The following is a 19901-nucleotide window of genomic DNA, read 5'->3' as shown; positions in this document are numbered from 1 at the left end:
ACGCGGCGCGGACTGCAGCCGCCCGGGCCCGCCCGCACGACGCCGGGGCCCGGGGCCAGCGCGTCGGCGCTCCACGCTCGCCGGGGGCGGCCGGCGGCCCCAGCCGCAGCCCCAACCCCGCGGGGGCCGCGCCTCCCCGGCTCCGGGGCCGCGGCGGCGGCGGCGGCGAGCGGGCAGGCGGGCGGGCCGGCGAGCACCCTGGCCGGCGGGGCCCGCGGCGCGCCCCGCGTCCCATGGATATAGCAACAGGTCCCGAGTCGCTGGAGAGGTGCTTCCCCCGCGGGCAGACGGACTGCGCCAAGATGCTGGACGGCATCAAGATGGAGGAGCACGCCCTGCGCCCCGGGCCCGCCACTCTGGGGGTGCTGCTGGGTGAGTGCGGGGTCAGAACGCCCGAGTGGTCATGGGCAGGGGACAGGGGCATCCTCCCGAGGTGGACACAGGCGTCTAGACCAACGGAATAAGGAAATGTTTTGCAGGACATGGGGGTGCGGGGGACACAGACTAGACTCCTGCAGTGATCGCTAGAGGGGCAACAGGCACCCCTAAACAGGCATGCTGGAGGGACAGAGATTTGCAGGAGCACCACCTAGGAGGAGGGAGGCCAGGACAGCTCCAGCTGCCACCCACCATCCTCACTGGGCCTTGGTGCTGGAGCTGCCACTCCCGAGGGGGCAGGAGGCGGTCGGCAAGGGTGATGGAAGACCCAAGTAGTCACCTTAGCAAGCTTGGGAGTGGTGCCAGGCTGCTTGATGGAAGGCGCCTCTAAAAGAAAGATGTCCCTTGGGCCACCTGGGTTTTGGGGAGATTGGGGGCAGAAGACCATGAATGCCACCGTGGGGCGTGTCAGCCAGCAAGCGCCCCAACCTCACTTCGCCTGCCTCGGTCCCAGCCGGCTACCCCGCGCCTTGCCGGGTTCTCGTATGTAGTAACACCAAGCGCTGGATCTCCGGAGGAAGGGAGAGTTGCAGCGCCGAGCCAAGGCTCGAGACCCGCGGCCTCTCCGCGAGGGAGTCCACGGGCTGGGACGAACCAGCGGAGGCTGCCGGGCCCCCGGTGCGGCGGCCGGGGGAGCGCAGGCGGCGGGCGGCGCTCCCGGGTTGCCTTCGCTCTTGGGGCCCTGGCTGTGGGCATCGCGCGGCCGGGACGCCAGGCTGGTCGGCGCTGACGGCCCGGCTCTTGCCCTGTGCGCTGCAGGCTCCGACTGCCCGCATCCCGCCGTCTGCGAGGGCTGCCAGCGGCCCATCTCCGACCGCTTCCTGATGCGAGTCAACGAATCGTCCTGGCACGAGGAGTGTTTGCAGTGCGCGGCGTGTCAGCAAGCCCTCACCACCAGCTGCTACTTCCGGGATCGGAAACTGTACTGCAAACAAGACTACCAACAGTAAGCGCCTCTTGTCCTCCTCCTTCCCCGCCGCCGCCCGGCACTCGAGCCCGGCCGCCCCCACTGCCAGGCCAGGCCCGTGTCAGCCCAAGTGCTGGCTCTGCACGCCGCTGGGCCCGTCAGCTCTGAGGGCTGCGCAGGCTGCGCGTCTCCCGGCAGGGACGAACGGTCCCAGCCTGGCCGCCACTGGTGGGGTGGCCGGGAGCTTGCGGCGGTCCCTAGTTGCCATCTTTTGTCCGGAAACCTGTACTGGTTGGGGTACAGGACAAGGCCCTTGGCCAACTAGGGGATACCATCCCTCCGTCCAGGGACAGGGCCTGACCCCACCAAGGCCTAAATTGGGGACCAAGAATTGATTTCCAAACGAAAACAGTGCTTTAGGGAGCCAGGCCTTGGCGGTATGCTTCCCAAAAGTAGGGTTTTATGGGGGGTTCGGATTCCTGGAGCAAGCAAGTGGAGTTGGGAAGGGGGGGTGCTGAACTCCCTGAGCAGCTGGGGGATGCCTCCTTCCTACCTTGCTGCCTGTTGTACTTTTAGTCCCTGATAGAAAAGGGTGTCCATTCTCTTCAAACCGTTCCATGCGGGAATTTTTCACTTAAAATTCCTGCTGGCTGAAGAAGCTGTCTGGGAAGAGGACCTCAAGAGGTGGCAAACCACAATCTGGGGCTCCTGGAAGGTCGGGGATGGGGGGGGCAGATGGTGAAGGACTGCCCAAGTCAGCCTTCCCCAGCAGGCCTTCTTTCTTGCAGAGTGTTTGTGTTGGAGAAGGGGGTGGTCTGCTCTGCCCTGGCATAGCCTAAGCCTCGGGGTTGAGTCCAGAGACTATGGGTTGAGCCCTACCTACTGACTTTTGTTTTTAGCTGAGACTATGGATTTGGCTTGCAAGGTGCTGGGACAGTTAAGAGTAAAAGCAGGCTTTTTCTTTTGACCCTCTGGTTTTTGTGCCTGGCAGTGTGATTAGGAGGGAGGCAGAGAGGAGCAACAGACGAAAAGGGGGTGTGGGGATCCCCAGGGAGGCATTGTGGAGACCAGTGTGGGTGCCTTCGAGAACTTTCTAGTGAGGTCTGGAAGACCCTTTTAGATGGGCGTGCAGGATGGGTAGGCTCTCAGATGGTTCGGGGCTCAGAAGGGGCTGTGTGTGCCCAAGCTTCCAGGAAAAGGTTAGGCTAACCAATGCCTGTGATGATTGCAGCCTCCCTAGCTGCCCAAGGACTGTTCCTAATTCCAGGCCCCGATGGGAAGTGGAGCGGCTGGGGTGCCCCTTCTCCATCTCTCTAGCTGCTTGGCTGAGACCTAGAAATAGCGGGCTGCAAGCCAGAGCCCTGAAGAAGGTATTAGGTTCTTACTCTGAAAGGTTCTGGCTGAGTCCCACAGCAGTGCCTAACCTGGCTGTGCTCCCCTGGTCTGGAGGTCCAAGAGGACCTGCTCTTTGCACCTTGCTCTTCTTGTCCACTGGGGGCTCTGCCGACAGGAATTGGGGTACATTTCAGAGAGGCAACTTTTTTTGCTGATCCCAGAGTCCAGCCGAGACCTCTCTCTCTCTCTCTGTCTGGAGCACCCCAAATCAGACACATTGCCGTTGGTCGGGTTTGTGCTGTGCCTGGACTGATAGGATTCCAGTTCCGGGAGAAAGTGTGGCCGCCAGTCAGCTCTACCACAGGCAGGCATAGACCAGCACAAATAAAATGGGGAAAGTAGTTTGAGGTGGATATGGTTGGGGGCTTTGGTCTGGGTGAGGGGCAGGGCTCACCAGCCTCCAGCCTACCTATCTCCTGCTGGCCTGCACCTCTTCCTACCTGACCCTTAGCTCAGCTGTGGCAGTGCTTCTTCCAGCTCCGCCACCGGCCTGGATGACTCAACATGTGGGGGCAGGAGGCCGAGGAAACTGGAAATGGCCCTCCAAGGCATTTGTGCAGATTTGGGGGATTTTTTTTTTTTTAAACATACTGGAAGGACCCTTTGCAGCCTCTTATACATATCTGCCAGGTCTCTTCCGCTCCCCCTCAATCCTTTATGAAGCTTGTGTTTAAAACAAGGAGATGATGCCCCCTGGTTTTTCGGAGCACAGAACTCTAAAGTCACAAGATTTGAGCAGGATGTTCCCTTAGAGCAGAGCGGTCCACCTCCTAATTTTACAAAACAATTAAACAGTTGCAATGGCTTTGTTGAAAGTATATTTGTTTAAAAAAGAAACAAGGCGCCGGAGAGCTGGATGCTTCAATGCAGTCGGGATGTGTTTGCGGGGGAATTTTGGTGCTGGGCGAACCGCAGGTCCCGAGTTCCGAGCCTGGGTCCAGCTAGGCGGCAGCCTCCAGGCGGGCATTATTCACGCCCCTCACGGTGCCCTCCTCCTCCCTCGCCCCCTCTTTCTTCCAATAAGGCCAATTAGGTATCTGCACTAGGCCGGCCAGTTGGGGGCTGAGGAGGGGTTGTTATCAAGACAATCCCGTGGACAAATACCCCGGGCGGGTCTCGCCTCAGCGTTTCTCAGGGAGAGCCAGTGCAGCGAGGCAGGCAGGGGCTCACTGGGGAAGCGATGTTCTTTGCACAATAAAAGTGTGTTTCACGATTTATTTTTTTCCTTTGAGGATCGCAGATGCGTATTTATTGCATCTGTGCGTAAATGCTTTTAAGACGAGAATCCAGGCAAGGGGGCGCAGAAACGTGCCTTCTCGATTTTGTGCAGCCTGTGTGTCAGCGGTATAGGGAAATTAACACACCATCCCCCGCCCCCCAGTAACTTTTGAAAAATATGTCCTCGCCCGGTGAGGAGCTGCGGGGTTCGGTCATAGAAAGAGGTTGCTATTTTTATTAAGCGTTTCTTCTTCCTTTCGATTTGTTTTCAAGATCCGGGACACCCAGAAGCGCAACGTTATTTTACGCACCACGGGGGTGATTAATTGACGTTCGGGCACATTTAATACTATTTGCTAAAATGCACCCGCACGTCCTGGACGGATGCAACAGAGCGCGCGGGCCACGGCATTTGGGCAATTTCAGCGTAACTCGAAAAGTTTACTTTTTCTCCGTACGTGTTTTCTGGAGGGCTCTTTCTTTAAAAAGGGGGGGGGGGCGTCGGATCGTTTTGCGCCCGAGGCTCTGGCCCCTCGGCAGCCGGAGCTCCTTCTCCGACAGAAAACCAGGTTAGAAGCCGGGAGGAAACGGGGCCTCCAAACGCAAAATCACGGACACCTCTCTCTCCTTCCTCCTCCTGAGAACACATGAAAAAAAAAATTTTTTTTTAATGACAACATAATGCCCCCCCGCGCCCCATTTTTTTTTTTTTCTTGGTGGCTTTGGCCAAGTAGAATTATGTAAGTCCCCTTTCTTGCCGTCTGTCGCTCGTCTGGAAAGCGTTTCTATCCTGAGGAGGTGGCGAATTCCTGGAGGAGGCTCCGGAAGGGGGGAGGGTCGGTGGGAGAGTCCAAAAATCTGTCACAAAATGGAGTCTAATCGCTTGTAAGACAGCTCCCAGGCCGGGCGACCCGAGATTCGTTGGTGTGCGAGCGGGAGCCTGCGCGCGCCGGAGGACGCGGCGCTCCTGCTCGGGCCACGCTCCCACCTCGGCGTCCTGGGCTGGCGGCGCCCTTCCGCCGGCCGGGCCTGCCCGGGCGGCCTCGCCTCTCGGCACGCAGAGTTGCAGGGCTCCGCTGAGCCTGCGAGGGTCCCCTTGGGCTCCCCTGCCCAGGTAGGATGCGCCCACCCGCGGAAGGGGGAGCAGCGAGACTTGGAGTTTCAGAAAAAACTGAGTCCTGGGGTGGGTTGTTTTGTTTTGTTTTGTTTTTTGGTAAATCCACCCCAGCTGGCTGCAGCTCCAGTGGCCCAACCTGGCTCTTCCCAGCGCATTCCTCTCCTTGGAAGTGTTTACACCGGGAAAGGCCTTCCAGGGAGGCTCACCTCTCCTCAGAGCCCCAGCACTGGCACAGTAGGGGTGTGGCACAGCCCAGGGAGAGCAAAGTCAGGCTCCAGCCTTTTCTGCCCGCTCTTTCTCCCAGCTTGGAAGGACTCCTGTAGGCCTTACTGCGGGGTGCCAGTTACCAGCAGCACCTCCTCTACCAGTAGGCATCCCAGCTGGCATGGCCCCCATGCATCTAACCCGGAGCGGCAGACATCCCGGCCCACACCCTGAGGTAGAGGGCCTGTCCTGGAAATGGGTCTGCTCGGAAGGCAAAGCCAGCGCTTTGCCGTATAAAAAGGCCTCGGTAGTGTCCTTCCTGGGGCTTCAAGGGCCGAAGGGCTCACCGTGTCAGCCCGAGTGTGGGGACCCTCTGGCCCTTGGGAAGGCACCCCCCACTTAACACCCCCCCCTCCGCCAGCACCCTGATTGCAGGTAGAAGAGTAAGCAAAGGGCTTCCTGAAGCTGCGGTCATCTGCTGCTGAACGGAGGCATTATTCATAGCTGACTCCTGGCTCACCCTGTATTCCCCAGGCTCTGGGCTAACGCAGCCTAATTTATTTGCAGGATTTTTCTTGAGTAGGAGAAGAAGGCTGTGAGGATTTCCTCTGGGGTATGTGACTGTCGACCCTCAGCTCCCTCCCGTCCTGCCCCTTGGAGCCAGGCTTAGGGCCACACAGTCCTGGCATCTACCTGAGCCGCTTCTGTAAAGTGGGGATATATCCACCTGGGAGAAAGGATTCTGATAAGGATTCGAGATAACATGCCCCAAAGGACCTGGCATCTTGCCTGGCATGTTGTTAATACTCTGGAAATTATTGTTGTCGCTATTATCACCATCAGTGTGGCAAGAATGTCTTGTCGCCGAAGACATACCAAACTGCCTCTGTGTTCCATGCCAGAGAAAGGTGCAGCTGGCATGGTAGGCTTGCCAAGAACCTCTCTGTGCAGGGAAGATGAGGAGCACCCCTGGGAAAATCGCTCCCTTTGCCTGAGTGGGGCATTGTGAGGGCCAACACTCCTTCAGTGATGAAAAGAACTCTAGGTTCTGAGACAGAACTGGATTCACCTGCCAGCCCCACCATTCAGCAGCCGTGTGATCTTAGCCAAGTGACGACCTGTCTCTGAGCCCCAGGTTCTCCATCAGCAAATTAGGAGTGATGATACAACATCCCGGGGTGGTTGGAAGGATAGCACGAGGTATCTGGTGAGGCTGCAGGAAGTGTTCCAGACTCCATGGGATCCAGTATCGTCCTCACGACCTCCAGAGAGGCAGAAAAACTGATTGTAGAGATCAGAACAAATGCCACCTGTGCACGATCGGGAAGGGCAGGTATCAGGATGAGCCTGGTGTTCTGGCCTGTTTCTCTTTGGGGCAGGGGTGCGTGAGAGGAAGTGGAAGTTGGTCCAGAGCGAAGATCTTTCCACTGGGGAGCAACTGGAATCTCTAGAGTCTGAGTACAGCTTGGAAAATCCTACACAGAAGTATAATTTCATATTTGGAAAACCCTTCGTGCTTACTGTTTTTTTGTGATTCAAATGGCGGGGGGGGGTGCTGACATCTCTGAGGATGAGGGGGTGATTCAGAAAGCAGGGTGGGGGGGGAACGTGAGGGGAAGAGATCTAGGGATCTGTACCTTTCTCAGAAGATGAGGTTTAAAAGGTAGAGAAACACCAGCTCAGGTGGTCAGAAGGATCCTCCAGCCCACAGAGGTCTGTTCTGTCCATGATGGGCTGACAGTTCTTGCCCAGGGAATTTCCTCTGTCCTGTGGCCATGAGGGTTTTAAAACAGAATGGGGGGGGGATCCCAGTCCTACTTTGGCGTTAGGCTGAGGACTGGAGGATACACTCAGCGACATGAGTTATAACTTCCAATTCGTTGGACACCGCAATCAGGCCTCAGCTTCAAGGGAGGGAGGAAGAAAGGGATGGTCCACTCATCCAAGGAGCCCGTGTGAGCTGTCAGTCAGTTGGGGGTGCAGGAGGACCCAAAACCCTTGGCTTTCTGGCTGACCCAGCCCTCTCCATCTCCCAGATTCTGTGCTGATGGCAGCAGAGAGCAAAACCAAAATTATATATATTTATTGCTACTGCAGTCAGAAGTGGGGAGGCGGTGGTAGTGAGGGGAGGGTAAGGCTGAAAACCATATTTGAAAAAGTTGATTCACGAAGGCAGAGGAAGCAAAGTGGCAGACGTTTGCCATTTCATCGACCGGCTGGTGTTCTCCATTCATGTCATAAATGTCTCCTGTCATTTGAAGCCAAAAGCAACATGATTTGGTTCCCCGGTGGCCTATAGGGTTTTTCTCTTTTTTTTGCAGTAAATGTTTATTTGTTAATAATATACTTTAAACAGCCTAGCCTTGACCTCAAGTCTCCCGAAGCATCCATCTTCTCTCAGAAAAATCTTTCAAGGTTTGTGTAATTTTGGGGGGAAGGTGTAACTGACGGGGCAGTGAAGGGCCTGTGTTTGCTTTAACTACTGCGGCCTTGTGGAGTAGTGGGGTATAAGGGGCCACTGTGCTCCGAATGGCAACTTTCTTGGGTTTCAGGCCTGGCTGACAGCACTTCCTCACTGCCCTTTACCTTTGCTTCGCCTGATCAGAACAAATAAATTTCTGCGAGGGCCCTTCCTTTGTTATTCCCGGGGCAATATTGTATCCATTTCTGTTCGGCTTCTTGACTGGCAGCCACTGGACCTGCCCTGTCAACCCTGGGGCCCTGAAGGGGGGTTGTGGGGAGTACAGGGGTCCGGGGGATATGTGAGTACATGGGGCGGGGGGTGGGGGGGGGGCTTTGTCTCCATCGGGAGCCTGGCTCAGACTGGCCCCCGGACCGAGTGTGCTGGCTGATGGCAGAGCACCTGGCTGGCCCTGCACTTGGTGAACTGGGGGAAGTGTTGCTGAAGGAAAAACCTAGTTCCTGGAGTTTGGTTCCAGAAGAAACAAAGATGTTTGCTTCCTGGCGGCCCGTGCTTAAGAGGTTTCCCTGGGAACTGTGAGGTGGCTGCCAGCCGGGGAGGGTTCTGAGGGCTGCTGGGAGCAACAGAGGTGCCCACCGGGGCTGGCAGGCGTGAGGAGACCCCCGAGCTGCCAGCTAGATGCAGAAAGCTGAGATAGCATGCTGGACCGCCGGATGCCCAGGATTCCCCTTACCCCAACCCCCCTGGGCACCTCTGTTGGGTGCTGGCGAAGCAGTGATGGGGAGAGAAGCAGGAGCCGTGGGTCAGGACAAGCTGGGTGTGACTGCTCTTCCCCCTTCTCCCACCTCCTGGTTTCCTCCGGGACTCCGTGACTGTTGTCATGTGATTCCTGAATCGCCATAGTTACGGGGCTGTCGGGGTCTGGGCGCCCGCCCAGGCCTGGAGCTGCCCGAGCCTGTGGAGATGGAGAGGACCAAGGTGCTCTGGGAGCCACCTCCTGAGAATGGAGAGCCTCCTGGGTGGGGCACATTTTCTCACACTTTCTCAAAGTACAAAATTGCAAGTCCAGGTCGGGGATCCAGAATGTCTCTGGTTCTTGTGACACAAACCAAAGACCTTTAGGTAAGGCTCTTCTTGAGCCTCAGTTTCCTCCTCTGTGAAACAGGGGTGATAATTACAATCTCACAGGATAAAGGGAATCAACCTCTGGGGATAAAGTGAAACAAACCCAAAGGTGCCAGCCTGCATTGGGCACTCAGTCAATGTATATTTCCTTCCTGCCTGCCTGCCTGCCTGCCTGGGAAGTGAGCTGGAGACGCCCTGCCTGGCAGGAATGCATTGTCTGCCTTTCAGAGCAGGCCCAGAGAGTGTAGCCTCCTAAACAGGCCTCCCAGAGTGGCCTAGCCCACCCTCCTCCTGCTCCTTACCCAGGTCTGTGGCCTGTGGTTTGAATTTTTCCCTTGAAAAGGTAATGGGACAGGTCTGGCTGTCAGAAACTGGTCCTTGGAGGCAGGCAGGCAGGCAGGCAGCAGCCTCTGGATGGCTCCCCATTGCTACTGAGGCACATAGGTCCTCCTGCCTTTAGCCAGCCTACTCTTGAACATGGCCAGTGTAGCTGTGAACTCCCAGGAGCAGAGCCTTCTTGACCTCAGAGGGGCAGGCTGAAGTAGTACATCTAGAAAGAAAAGGAACGAACATTTCTTGAGTGCTGCGATGTGTACTGACCGTTATTGCTCTAGGTCCCTGGATAGGTGAGAAAACCAAGGTGGAGAGAGTTGTAACTTCTCTCAGGTCCAGAGTTTCTCTGTAGCACAATTTTCCCAGGTGGGTCTAACTCCCAAAGCTGATGGCGTCCCTAAGTCCTCAAGTTCTACTCTCCCTGAAGCCCCAGATTCTGCTCTGGGCAACTGTGATTCTCCTTAGAGCACCCAGCCTGAAAGGTGTGGGGGTGGGGGCGGTTACTGCCGCAGGGTTGGAAGGGCTTGGGGTTGGGGGTCACTGCCCTCTTCGCACTAGAATGTCCGTGTAGGGCCAGCCCTTGCCAGAGAAGGAAAAAGGTTAGAATAACTGCCTTTCCCCGGTGGTGAGCTTCCTTCCCCGCCAGAGGCGCGCACGGGCGGGGCGGCTTCCCGAGGTCTCCACCCGCGCCCTCCTCCAGGCCCACCTCTTGGAGGGTTCCTGCCCCTCGTTCTTCTCATTCCCCAGGTCGGGCAGCGCGGTGCACAAGCTCCTAGGCTCTGGGGCTCCTCAGCTGAGCCGCGGGCGCCAGCAGCGGTTGATGAATTTCGGTGTCACCAGGGGTTTAGCCCGGATTTGGGAACCGCGCGCTCTAATACGCGCACACGGTCCTGCCCTTTCTAAAGCGCAGCCCTTTCACCCAGCCGCTGATTTATGAAGGAATCCGATCCTGGGACGGGCTGGGCTGGAGCCGGGAACCCGGGCCCCTGCTGCAACCTTCGGACTCCTTCGTGTTTCGGGGGCCCTTGGTGGCTCCCGGTGCTTTCCTAGGCTGGACTTGGGGCGCCGTGCCGGGTGGGGTCTTCCACAACCCAGGAGGAGCGAGTCGTCTCGGAGCCACTTAAACCCACTGGAAGGGAGCGAGGCCGGTGGAGAGAGTTTGCATTTTCTTTCGGATTTGAGCAAAGCCCTCGCCCCTCCCCAAGCCCTCCCGCCGACCCCCTCGGGCAGGCCCAAAAGCAGCGGGTTCGGGAGGTTTGTTTATCGAGAGCACAGAAAATTGAAAAAAGAATCTAAGACCTTTCTCCCGCCTGAGAAATGTGCAGAGTCCCTCAGCTCCTGGAGGCGGCGAGGCGACCCCAAACGCAGAGTTCCCGATACAGACGCTCCGGCCGAGCCCAGCCCCCTCCCTCCTGCGCCCTGGCCTTCGTGCACGGCGGGAGGGCAGAGGTTTTTCAGATTTGGTTTGTAGGGGGGGAAATGTGGTTGTATCAATCCACAAATATTTACTCTTAACAGACTTGTATCTGTGGAGATTTCGAACAAAGACAGTTTAGGGGGATTACAAAAACCCTAAACCCCGTTTTTCTCTCGGACTTGGTGCTTTAAATGCCAATTACAGGCGAGCCATATCCAACAGCAACGGGAAGAGGGGGGAAGGGTCGGGAGGGGTTGGGGGGTGAGTCCAGCCATTAAATGTAACTTTTCATTATGAAAAGGATTTCGCTGGTTTTATCTTCTAATAAGATTATGTCACGAACACAAGTACCTAGGTTGGTGCTGAGTGACAGGGCTCTGTCTGTTTAATCAGAGGCTGCGCCGCTCTAACCGCGGGGCCCTTTGTCCGACGGAGTGAACGACGGAAACTTGCCGTCCTAATCCCCTTATTCATGTCAAGCAGAGAAAAGAAGCCGAGCACCTTACAACCGTGTGCCCTCCACCCCTTCCGAGGGCTGCGGGAGGAGGGGAGCTCCGGCCTGTCGCCCCTGGGGCGACTTTCGTTTCCGAGGGCGCCTGGGTCTCCCGAGCCGGCCAGGCGTTGCAATAGGGGTGGGGGAAGGGGTTGCTTTTGGGGAGCCTCAATTGTCAGCTTCTGGAAAATGGGGGCAACGGCGCCACGACCAGAAGATGCCGATTGGGAGGGGGGAGACTTTTTGCCTCCACTGACGGAAAGCACGGGCCACTCTGTCCCCTCTTCCCAGGAAAGGTGGCGCTGGGGGGTGCACACCCACCATCCCCATGAAAGCGGGATTGACAAGAAGGGAGAGGCCGAATGGAGATGCCAGGCTGGGGTCCTGCGCGGGGCGGATTTCGTTGGATCCCTGGGACTGATGTCGAGACGCTCTTACTCCTGCGAGAGTATCCGGGGTTGACCATTCCCGGCTGCTCGCTCGGCCCCTTTCTTCTGAGGGCGAATTCCTTTGTTCGACCCCCGCGGAAACCCGCTTCTCCGCCGGGCCCGTGGCGCCTTTATTCTCGCCACCGCTGCTGCCGCCACCCCTGTCCCACAGTGTACAGACCTTTCCTGTGCCCCCCACCCCCACCCCCGGCCCCGGCCGCACAGACCCAGTCGGGTGTGCCGACCGGCCCCCTCGACGTCTCTGCCTTGCCCCGACCGGGCTGCCTGCTCCGACAACTAGAACTCCAGTCCGCACAGCGGGCGCCACGGGGCGCGGACTTTAGCCGCCGGCATCCACCTCCGGGCACAGTCGGAAGCTGCGGGCGTCGGAGAAACGGCCCGGGCGTGGTTCCGGGTCGCTGCACCGGCTGAAAAAACCAAAAGCAAAACCAACACCCAGCAAACGAAACCTGTGTGCTCCCGGGGCTCCGCTCTGCACCCCTCCAGAGGACCAGGCCGGCTACCTCCTGGCCAGTTTTCTAGCATCTCAGATCGAAGGCCCCAGAGTCAATGGAGCTGGAGAGGAGACTTTGGAGGAATTTGTCTCTAACATACCCAGCTCCTTGGCCTCCTTTTAAAGCTCTTAGTCTGTGCTCTGGGGCAGTCACGCAAGGACCCCAGTGTGCCCTGGGAGCTCTCTGGAGACGCCTGACTGCTCACAGTCTCCTCCCTCCCGAGCCCAGGCTCCGGTGCGGGAGGATCGGGCTGAAAGCAGGGTGTCACCTCGTAAAAGCGACAGGCAAGGGCTGTTTTATGGGGAGGGAGAAGGGGCAGGAAGTGATGCTTCCATCTCTGGCCGCGCAGGGATGGAGAGCCACGAAGGAGAGAGTAGTATCTGGGCGGGGGACCAAGGGGACAGGGCAGGGTCAGAGACAGTCGGGTCTGTGACCATTAAGCATGGGGACTGACAGACCCGGGAGCTGGGACCTCACCTCCTGAGGGTTCCCTCCCGAAGCCCTCTCTGCAATCCCGTGCTCAGCCATCAGCTCCGGCCCTTCCTCCCGAGCTGGGGCGGGGGAGACACTTTCTCCCTCGAAACACTTGATACCAACTTTGGTTTTTTGGCAAGAAAAATAAGCCTTGTTTGGAAAGGGGGGGTGGTCGAGTGAGCGAGGGAAGGAGCGAGCCGGCGGCAGAGCAAACTTTGCGGATTAGGTTTCAGCGCCTCCACCCCACCCCCAGCCCCTCGGCGGTGATTTGTGTGCGGGGGTCTGTGACCCTACGAGGCATCAAACGGCCCGCGGGAACCGGCCGAGTTCAGAGGGACAGTGGGCAGAGGGGCGGCCTAAGACAACGCAGATGGTTCATATCAGCCCGGCCTGGCCGAGCCCTGGGCCCGCCGGCCTGGGCTGCTAGGCAGGGAAGACGCCTGGGGTATTCCGGGGAGACCAGTGCCTGAGCTTTAACAGGGGGCCAGAAATGCGGCAGTCAATGCTCAGCCTATCCCAGCTGAAAGGAGGTGAGGGGCCGGTGACAGAGTTCCTCCACTAGGTGGTCCTGACCCCACCCAGCTTAGGAGGAGCCTGACCCTCCGTGTCTACCCTGAGTAGCCTCTGGTCCTCTGCAGGCAGCTGGGGCTCAGCCAGGTCATAGTACCCCTCTTCCAGGGACCTTCTTCTCAGGGATGTGCCCTACCCCTAGCCTGCCTGCTGTAAGGGAAGTGGGAGACCCCTACCTCCCTCTTACATTCATTCATTCATTCATTCATTCATTCATTCGTTCATTCATTCATTCTACCACTGTGGTAGAATGCCCTTCCCTTCTCCGCCCACTTGAGCCCTTCTGCCTGGCCTGGCTAACTCTGAGGGACTCCTTTCTCCCTCCTAGCCCCGGGGGAAAGCTAAGAGGGAGCCTCACTCCTACTTAACCCAGGGCCCTGCTTGGTCAGGCTGGGAGGGGCTCTTGTGTCTGAGACTGCTGCCCCCTCTCCCGAGAGGTGGAGACTGGCTGGCTGTCGACACAAACAGGCCCAGGCTTCCCTGCCCTGTTTCAAGGGCCTGGCTTTCTCTGCCACCTCCAAGAGCCCTCCTGAGTGACCACAGAGTGGGCGCACCAGGAACATACCCACCACCCATACCTTGCGCTGCTTTAGCATGTGCCAGATGAAGAGCTCTTCAGGATCCTTGTAGAAAGGGGAAAACTGAGGCCCAGGTGTGGCTAGTATTTGCCTCAAAGCTCACACAGTTGTGGCACAATGGGGGACGGGAACCCCAGTCTGCCCACTGCCAAGTTAGGGGGGTCCCTGTGGCAACTCCACAATTCTTTCTAGAACCCTCTGCCAGACTCTGGCTTTGCCACTGGCTTACTCTTTTTTCTCTAGTCTGAGGTCACTGGGAGGGGAAGGCCCTTCAACCCTGGTTCCTGAGGGGGGTAACAGGCATGTCTCCATGATGGAATGAGTTGGGAAGCTTTCTGGATAGCAGAATTTGGGAATTTTATCTTCTAAATTGGGACATGCAGGGACAAGAGCCAGGTGAGCACAGTGCCACATCTCACCATCCATTCCTCTGTTCTTCTAGTGTCTGACTTCCAGACACCCTGGGCTCAGCCCTTCCTCTCTAAAGTGGGTCACGGGGAGGCCATCAGCCTGGCCAGGGCCAGAGAGGGCCAGTGGGCTGCCAGGACCCCTCGGGGTTCTGTCTCCCAGGGTCCCTGCCTCAGGGGAGCAACTGGCTGGGTCATCTGTACACGGAAGACACATCTGTACTGCACATGTTGGAGGCTGAGCAGAGGACATGTGGTTTGGGATGTGTTATCTTAATCATATTTATTAGCCAATCCTGAAATTTAAAAAAAAAAAAAAAAAGAGTTTGATATTGTCAACATTGGGAAAAGATCCCCAAATCGACACGGCGACAGACCAGCAGAGGCTGCCAGCAACAGCCAGGTTTCTTTCAGCTGGGATCAGGACACAGCTTTGGAAGTTCTTTGGGTTGTTCTAGTGTGATGGAATCTCTGTGCTGTGAAACAACACTTACTGCTTTCATTTTCCCAAGCAGAGATCTGAAGCAAAATTAATTACCCCGCCTTGACTGATAGTTGCTCTGTTGGAGTATGGTTCTAATCCTTATTAACATTCTCTAAAGTCAGGCATGAAATATGACTTTTACACCACACTCTTTGGCATATGTTTTTCTTTTCCAGGATATTTTTCAGGCTATCTCCAAGCCTCACTGCTGTTCATTATTTTTGCCATAGGTCTAAAAGTTGCCGGCCCCAAAGCCAGTCCCGCACAGAGCACAGCCAAGGGGGTAGGGAGAGGGAGCGACATCTCTACTCGACTGGCTTCTGATTATTGAGCTTTGAATGTTTTCCTCCATCATGTTTTTTATTAAAAACTCCAGCATATTTACGCTTGATGGTGTCTTCAATTAGGTTAAAAAAAAAAAAAGCAGGGGGTTCCCCTTTCTATAGCAGTATGTAAAGAAAATAGTTGTTATGACCGCAAAATTACCGTCCAAAGCTGGTTCTAGTAAAGCTGGCCCTGCTTTGACAAGCCCAGCAGGCTGGAAGCTTTTTTCTGAGTGTTCCAGCTGCTGGGGAAACAGACCAGAGAGGAAGCCCACAGAAGCCTCCGTTCTGCAGGATACTCGGGCGGCCTCGCAGGAGCTGACACTTCCCGAGTTTCTGAGCTGCAGAAGGGGGCCCGGCTGCAGGGGGCTTGCTGATGGGCAGGCCTGGCCCAGAGAGCACACAACAGCAGCAGCGGCAATAATAACCACAGCTGATGCTCGTTGAGTGCTCATGGTTTGTCAGGCACCGCTCTAAGCACTTCACAATTTTTTTAATGTTTTTTTTTAATGTTTATTTATTTTTGAGAGGGAGAGGCAGAGCGCAAGAGGTAGAGGGGCAGAGAGAGGGAGACACAGAATCCGAAGCAGGCTCCACACCGTCAGCACAGAGCCCGATGCCGGGCTCGAACCCACCAACCCCGAGATCTTGACCTGAGCAGAAGTCGGATGCTTAACCGACTTGAGCCACCCAGGCATCCCCAGCACTTCACAGGTTTTAAAGGCGCTGTGACATGGATGTTGTGATTATTTACTTAGATGAGAAGCAGAGGCACAGAGAAGTTGAGTGACTTGCCCAAGGGCACACAGCTAGTAAGTGGAACCAGAGTTGGGGCCCAGGCATTCTGTCAGGAGAGAACTTCCCGCAATCCTTTAAGAGGGCAGATTTTAGCCCCTTTCTGGGTTCGGGGTCCTGTGGTGGCCAGGCACCAGAGCTGAATGTTATTTGTTGAATGAATGCCTCGTAATTCATGGCCAGTGTTTATTGCACACTGCCTGTGGGTTTGATGGGAATTATCTCATTGAATTTTCTCACTGCCCTGGGGCAGGCATTATTAGTATCATTTCCCATTTTGCAGCATTGAAACTTGACCTGAGACGTGCCCTGATTTCCCCAAGGTCACATAGCTTAAGATAGCAATGATAAGAGCTACCATCTATTGGGCACATGTTTGGCTAGGCTCGGGGCTAAGCCCTTGGCACTCCAGATCGCAGTGAGTGCTCCCAAAAGGACCATTGTTTACCTAGGTTTCCAGGTGACAGAACTGGGGCTCAGAGAGGTAAAGCCACACACCCGGAGTCACACAGCTAGTGGGGGGAGCTGCTCCAGCACGGAGCTGTCATCTGTAGGTGGGAAGAGTTGTCCTCTTGAGGACTTCTCAGCCTCAGCCTGGGAGCGGGGGTGGTGGTGGGGAGCACCTGAACCATGCCATCACCTTCTCCGTGGCTCTCGCTTGGGCCGAACAACGAACAGCTATCCTGACATCAGGTGGGCATACTGTGGCATTGAGGGGATGAGTGTGCCTGTGGCTACTTGGCACGAGGCAGCCTCCCCTCCTAATCCTGTTTTATAGGTAGGGAAACCAAAGCACAGAGAACTTAAGTGACTTGCCCTGGGTCACACAGCTAGCGAGTGGCTGATGGGAATCACGCTCAGGTGTTCTGGCTTTGGGCTGTTGTTTCTCAGACTGAATCATCATCTCTACTGTCAGCATTGTCAGCATCATGCCTGACCGTCCCCAAGTGCCTTCTGAGTGCTTTGCAAATACACAGTGACAGCAGGGAAGTTCAGAGAGGGAACGAGATTCCCCCCGCCCCCAATTGCATACTGCTGGTATGTGTCCTACTCAGGACAGGGCACAGGGAAGCAGACCCAACCCGTAGACGGGAGTTCACCAGCCCTCACAGGGCCACCTTTACCCCTGCCCTGCGGGTACAGCAGCTCAGGGCAGGCGCTGTCTGCCCTTTGAAGGGGACAGCGCCTCAGTGTGTCACTTTGAACTGCAAAGGGGCCTGTGGTGAGGGCTTGGCCCCCTCCCACAGGCCCCTGCCCGCCCACCCGTCCAGGTCTGGTTCCAGTCGGCAGGCCTGGAGCCGGAGGGGCGGGCAGGGCGGCGGCCCCCCTGTGGGATGTCAGCCTGATAAGTGAGCAGCGGCAGACCCCTGAAGGAGGATGGAGCTGGCCGCCCACTGGTCCTGCCGTCCCGCGTCCCACGTGGCAAGAGTTCAGGCCCGTCACCAAAGTGCCAGCCTCCCACAGACATGCCCTCGTGGCTGCAGAGAAACATCTCCCTGAATGTGGAAGATTTAAATTAAAATAACAGTAATGATAGCAATGATAGTAATAACAAGAACTTGTAAATGGAAACAACTTGCCCTGGGGCATAGGGAGTACCATGGAACCAAGCCTGTGCTCTACTTGGTGAGTGCTCATGGCAGGGGGTCACGAGGGGTGTTGGGTAAGAGACTGGTGCATCTCTGAGCAGCTAATTACCAGAAACCCATCTGGGGAACTTGGAGTTGCTCAGCCAGGTCCTGGCTAAGCTGGGCTAGGAAGGGGTAGGCCCACCCTGTCCTCAGAGAGCCCCTGGGCGAAGCAGGTGGGGGGAGGGGGCACAGTTAAATAGAAATCAAGCCGGCTCAGTCCCCATGCCTGGAATATGCTGACCTCTTTTCTGATTTTGTGGCCCAAGAACTGATCGCTTGGGAGGCCAAGATTCTTAGCCAGGTAGACAGAGAAAAGATGCCGGTGCTTTGGAACCTCACGGTTCAGAGTTTGATCTGGCTGTGTGACCCTGGGTTTGATGCTTTACCTCTCTGTGCCACACTTCTCTCAAAGGCTGTTGACGACCAACAACAGCCTCAGGGCAATGATGGAATTGAAAAGAGAAAGCAGATGTAATGTCTTCAGATTAGGTATTTGGTTCTTGCTGATGTTGTTGTGGATGCTTCCGTAGTCCTTTGTGTTGGGCCTGAGCCTGTGTCTGGCTTTGGTTACATGTGCCAGGCAGAACCTTTGCTAGAGTTCTGTGTTTGAGCCATGCCTTGGCCAGGACAGGGCATGATCCCTCATAGGTGCTTGCTTAGTATTGAAAGAAAAGTGTAGAGAAATAGCTGAGGGGCTCAACTGGCTGGGCTAGACACCAGGTTCAGCCTCTGTCTAGCTGGGCAACCCTTTGCAAGTTCCTCGGCCTCTCTGAGCCTCTGTTCCCTCATTGGTAAAACAGAGGTACTCAAAGAACCTAGCTTCTAGGGTTGTCCTGAGGATTAAATGAAACAGTGCATGAACAAGGGCCATACCAGTCGCTGTGAGCTGTTGTTGTTAGCGGGAAGGGCAGTGGGTAGGGATCTGGTTAATAACACAGAACAGCAAGAATCTGTGCTGGGTTTCCCTGGGCAGGTGTCTGTGAGATGGGAGGTGGGAGCTGAGAGGATTTGGGAGGGCATTCCAGGTAGGGGCACAGGAAGCAGGAATATTAGAGGTTAAATTGGTGGGCTGAGAAAGTGGGCTGGGACAGTGATTCTGGCTGGAGAGGCTGCCTAGGGGCTGCTGGGATACAGGGTTGCAGAGGGGGCAGGGGCTTGTAGCTATGCAACAGAGTTTGGCTTTTATCCTGTGGGCAGAAGGGAGCCATCGAAGATTATTGTACAGGTAGGTGACAGGACAGGAGAGGCACTTTATGGAACTGAAAGTGGCAGCACATGTGTGGGATTGGAGACTGGAGACTGGCAGGAGGGTCCTCCTGCTGCCTCCTCAGAGGTGAGGGCAGTGGAGGCGCTGGGAGGGGACAGGCTCAAGGCAATGTCAGCAAGCAGTTCTCTGAGCGTTGAGGGGAGGGGATGGGGCAAAGGGAGAGTCCAAGAGACCTGGGGATTGGAGCTGGGGTGACTGGCTAAGGCCTTGGGGTCCTGAGCACTCTGGGCTGGTCCCAGCAAAGGTGATCCCCTTGGCTGGATGGCTGACAGGTCTCGTTTCATGGGCATGAGACCTGTGCAGTCTCAGAGGACTGCACACTCAGGAGGGCCCTGTGCTTCGTTTAATACTCTGCTGTTGCCCTCTTGAAATTCTTAATATGGTCTGAACAAGTACCCTGCATTTTCATTTTGTGCTGGGCCCTGTGAATCATGTAGCCATCTCCAGTCCCTGAGTCTCTGGCTCTGGGCCTGGGCTTGGAATGGAGGCCTGGGTGCCTTAAGCTAGAACCAGGCCTGCTGGGCTAAGGAGACCTCCCCCCTCTACCATTGGCCTGAGGCTTATTCTCAAATGGCTTCTTTCTCCTGGCTCTCAGCTTGGCCTTCCAGGGCTTCCTCCTTGTCCTCTGCGCTCAGACGCTAGCTCATCTGCTGTTCCCCACACGCTCAGACATTTGTCCACGTCTGGGTCTTATTCAGGCCGTGGCAGTTGTGCAGGATGTATTCGCAGGATGCCATCGTCCTTCTGGAAAAGTCTTCTTCCTCTGAAGTTTGGCGTAAGAGTCATCAGTTTCATGAAATCTCTCTGGTTCTGTGTTCCCCCACTACACACCCCTCCCAGCCTGAGTCTGTCTTGCAATGCTTATTAAACATGCAGATTCCTAGCTCTGTGGAAGGACTCAAACTCTCAGGGTGAAGCCTATGAATCCTCATTCCTAGCTGCCCCCCTCCAGGGGTATCTGTGTACACTGAGGTCTGAGAACTTCTGCCCAAGGTACACCCAGGACTGGAACAGGCCCTCGTACTTACTTGGTCGGTGCTCGGCATGCACGTACTGAATGAATGAATGAGCTGTGGTTGTTGTCTGTCGGTCTTGACACACGCAGCCTTCCTGCAGCCTGGCACTTTGTCTGGCATGGAGTGGCATCAGGGGGAGGGGGGGAGGTTACTGGATGGATGGCAGGATTACAGCATGCGTGGACTGTGGCTGGGCCAGGATTCTTCTCTCCCTGAACCCCCAGGATGTAGGGGTTGGGCTGTCTACGATGGGGGCCAGAATGAGGGATTGGGGGCAAAATTAGTACCCTCTGGGAGGCAGCAAGTGGGCAAAGGTCGTGGGGGTCCACCGGCACATTTTCCCT

General features: G+C 56.4%; 1 protein-coding gene across 3 annotated transcripts in view; it reads left to right on the top strand.

The window, feature by feature from the left end:
• Window positions 1-233: 233 nt before the first annotated feature.
• The window catches only part of LMX1B (LIM homeobox transcription factor 1 beta), an 80151-nt gene continuing 60483 nt past the window's right edge, over window positions 234-19901 (top strand). For all 3 annotated transcript variants that reach the window (XM_047830704.1, XM_047830702.1, XM_047830703.1), the window contains exons 1-2: window positions 234-372; window positions 1198-1384. In XM_047830704.1, the coding sequence (XP_047686660.1) occupies window positions 234-372; window positions 1198-1384 (326 nt within the window). The remainder of the gene's footprint in view (window positions 373-1197; window positions 1385-19901) is intronic.

This window comes from Prionailurus viverrinus, chromosome D4 (assembly GCF_022837055.1).
Source record: "Prionailurus viverrinus isolate Anna chromosome D4, UM_Priviv_1.0, whole genome shotgun sequence".
NCBI lineage: Eukaryota > Metazoa > Chordata > Mammalia > Carnivora > Felidae > Prionailurus > Prionailurus viverrinus.
The sequence above is the reverse complement of the archived record's forward strand: the minus strand, read 5'-3'. Positions and strand labels throughout refer to the sequence as shown.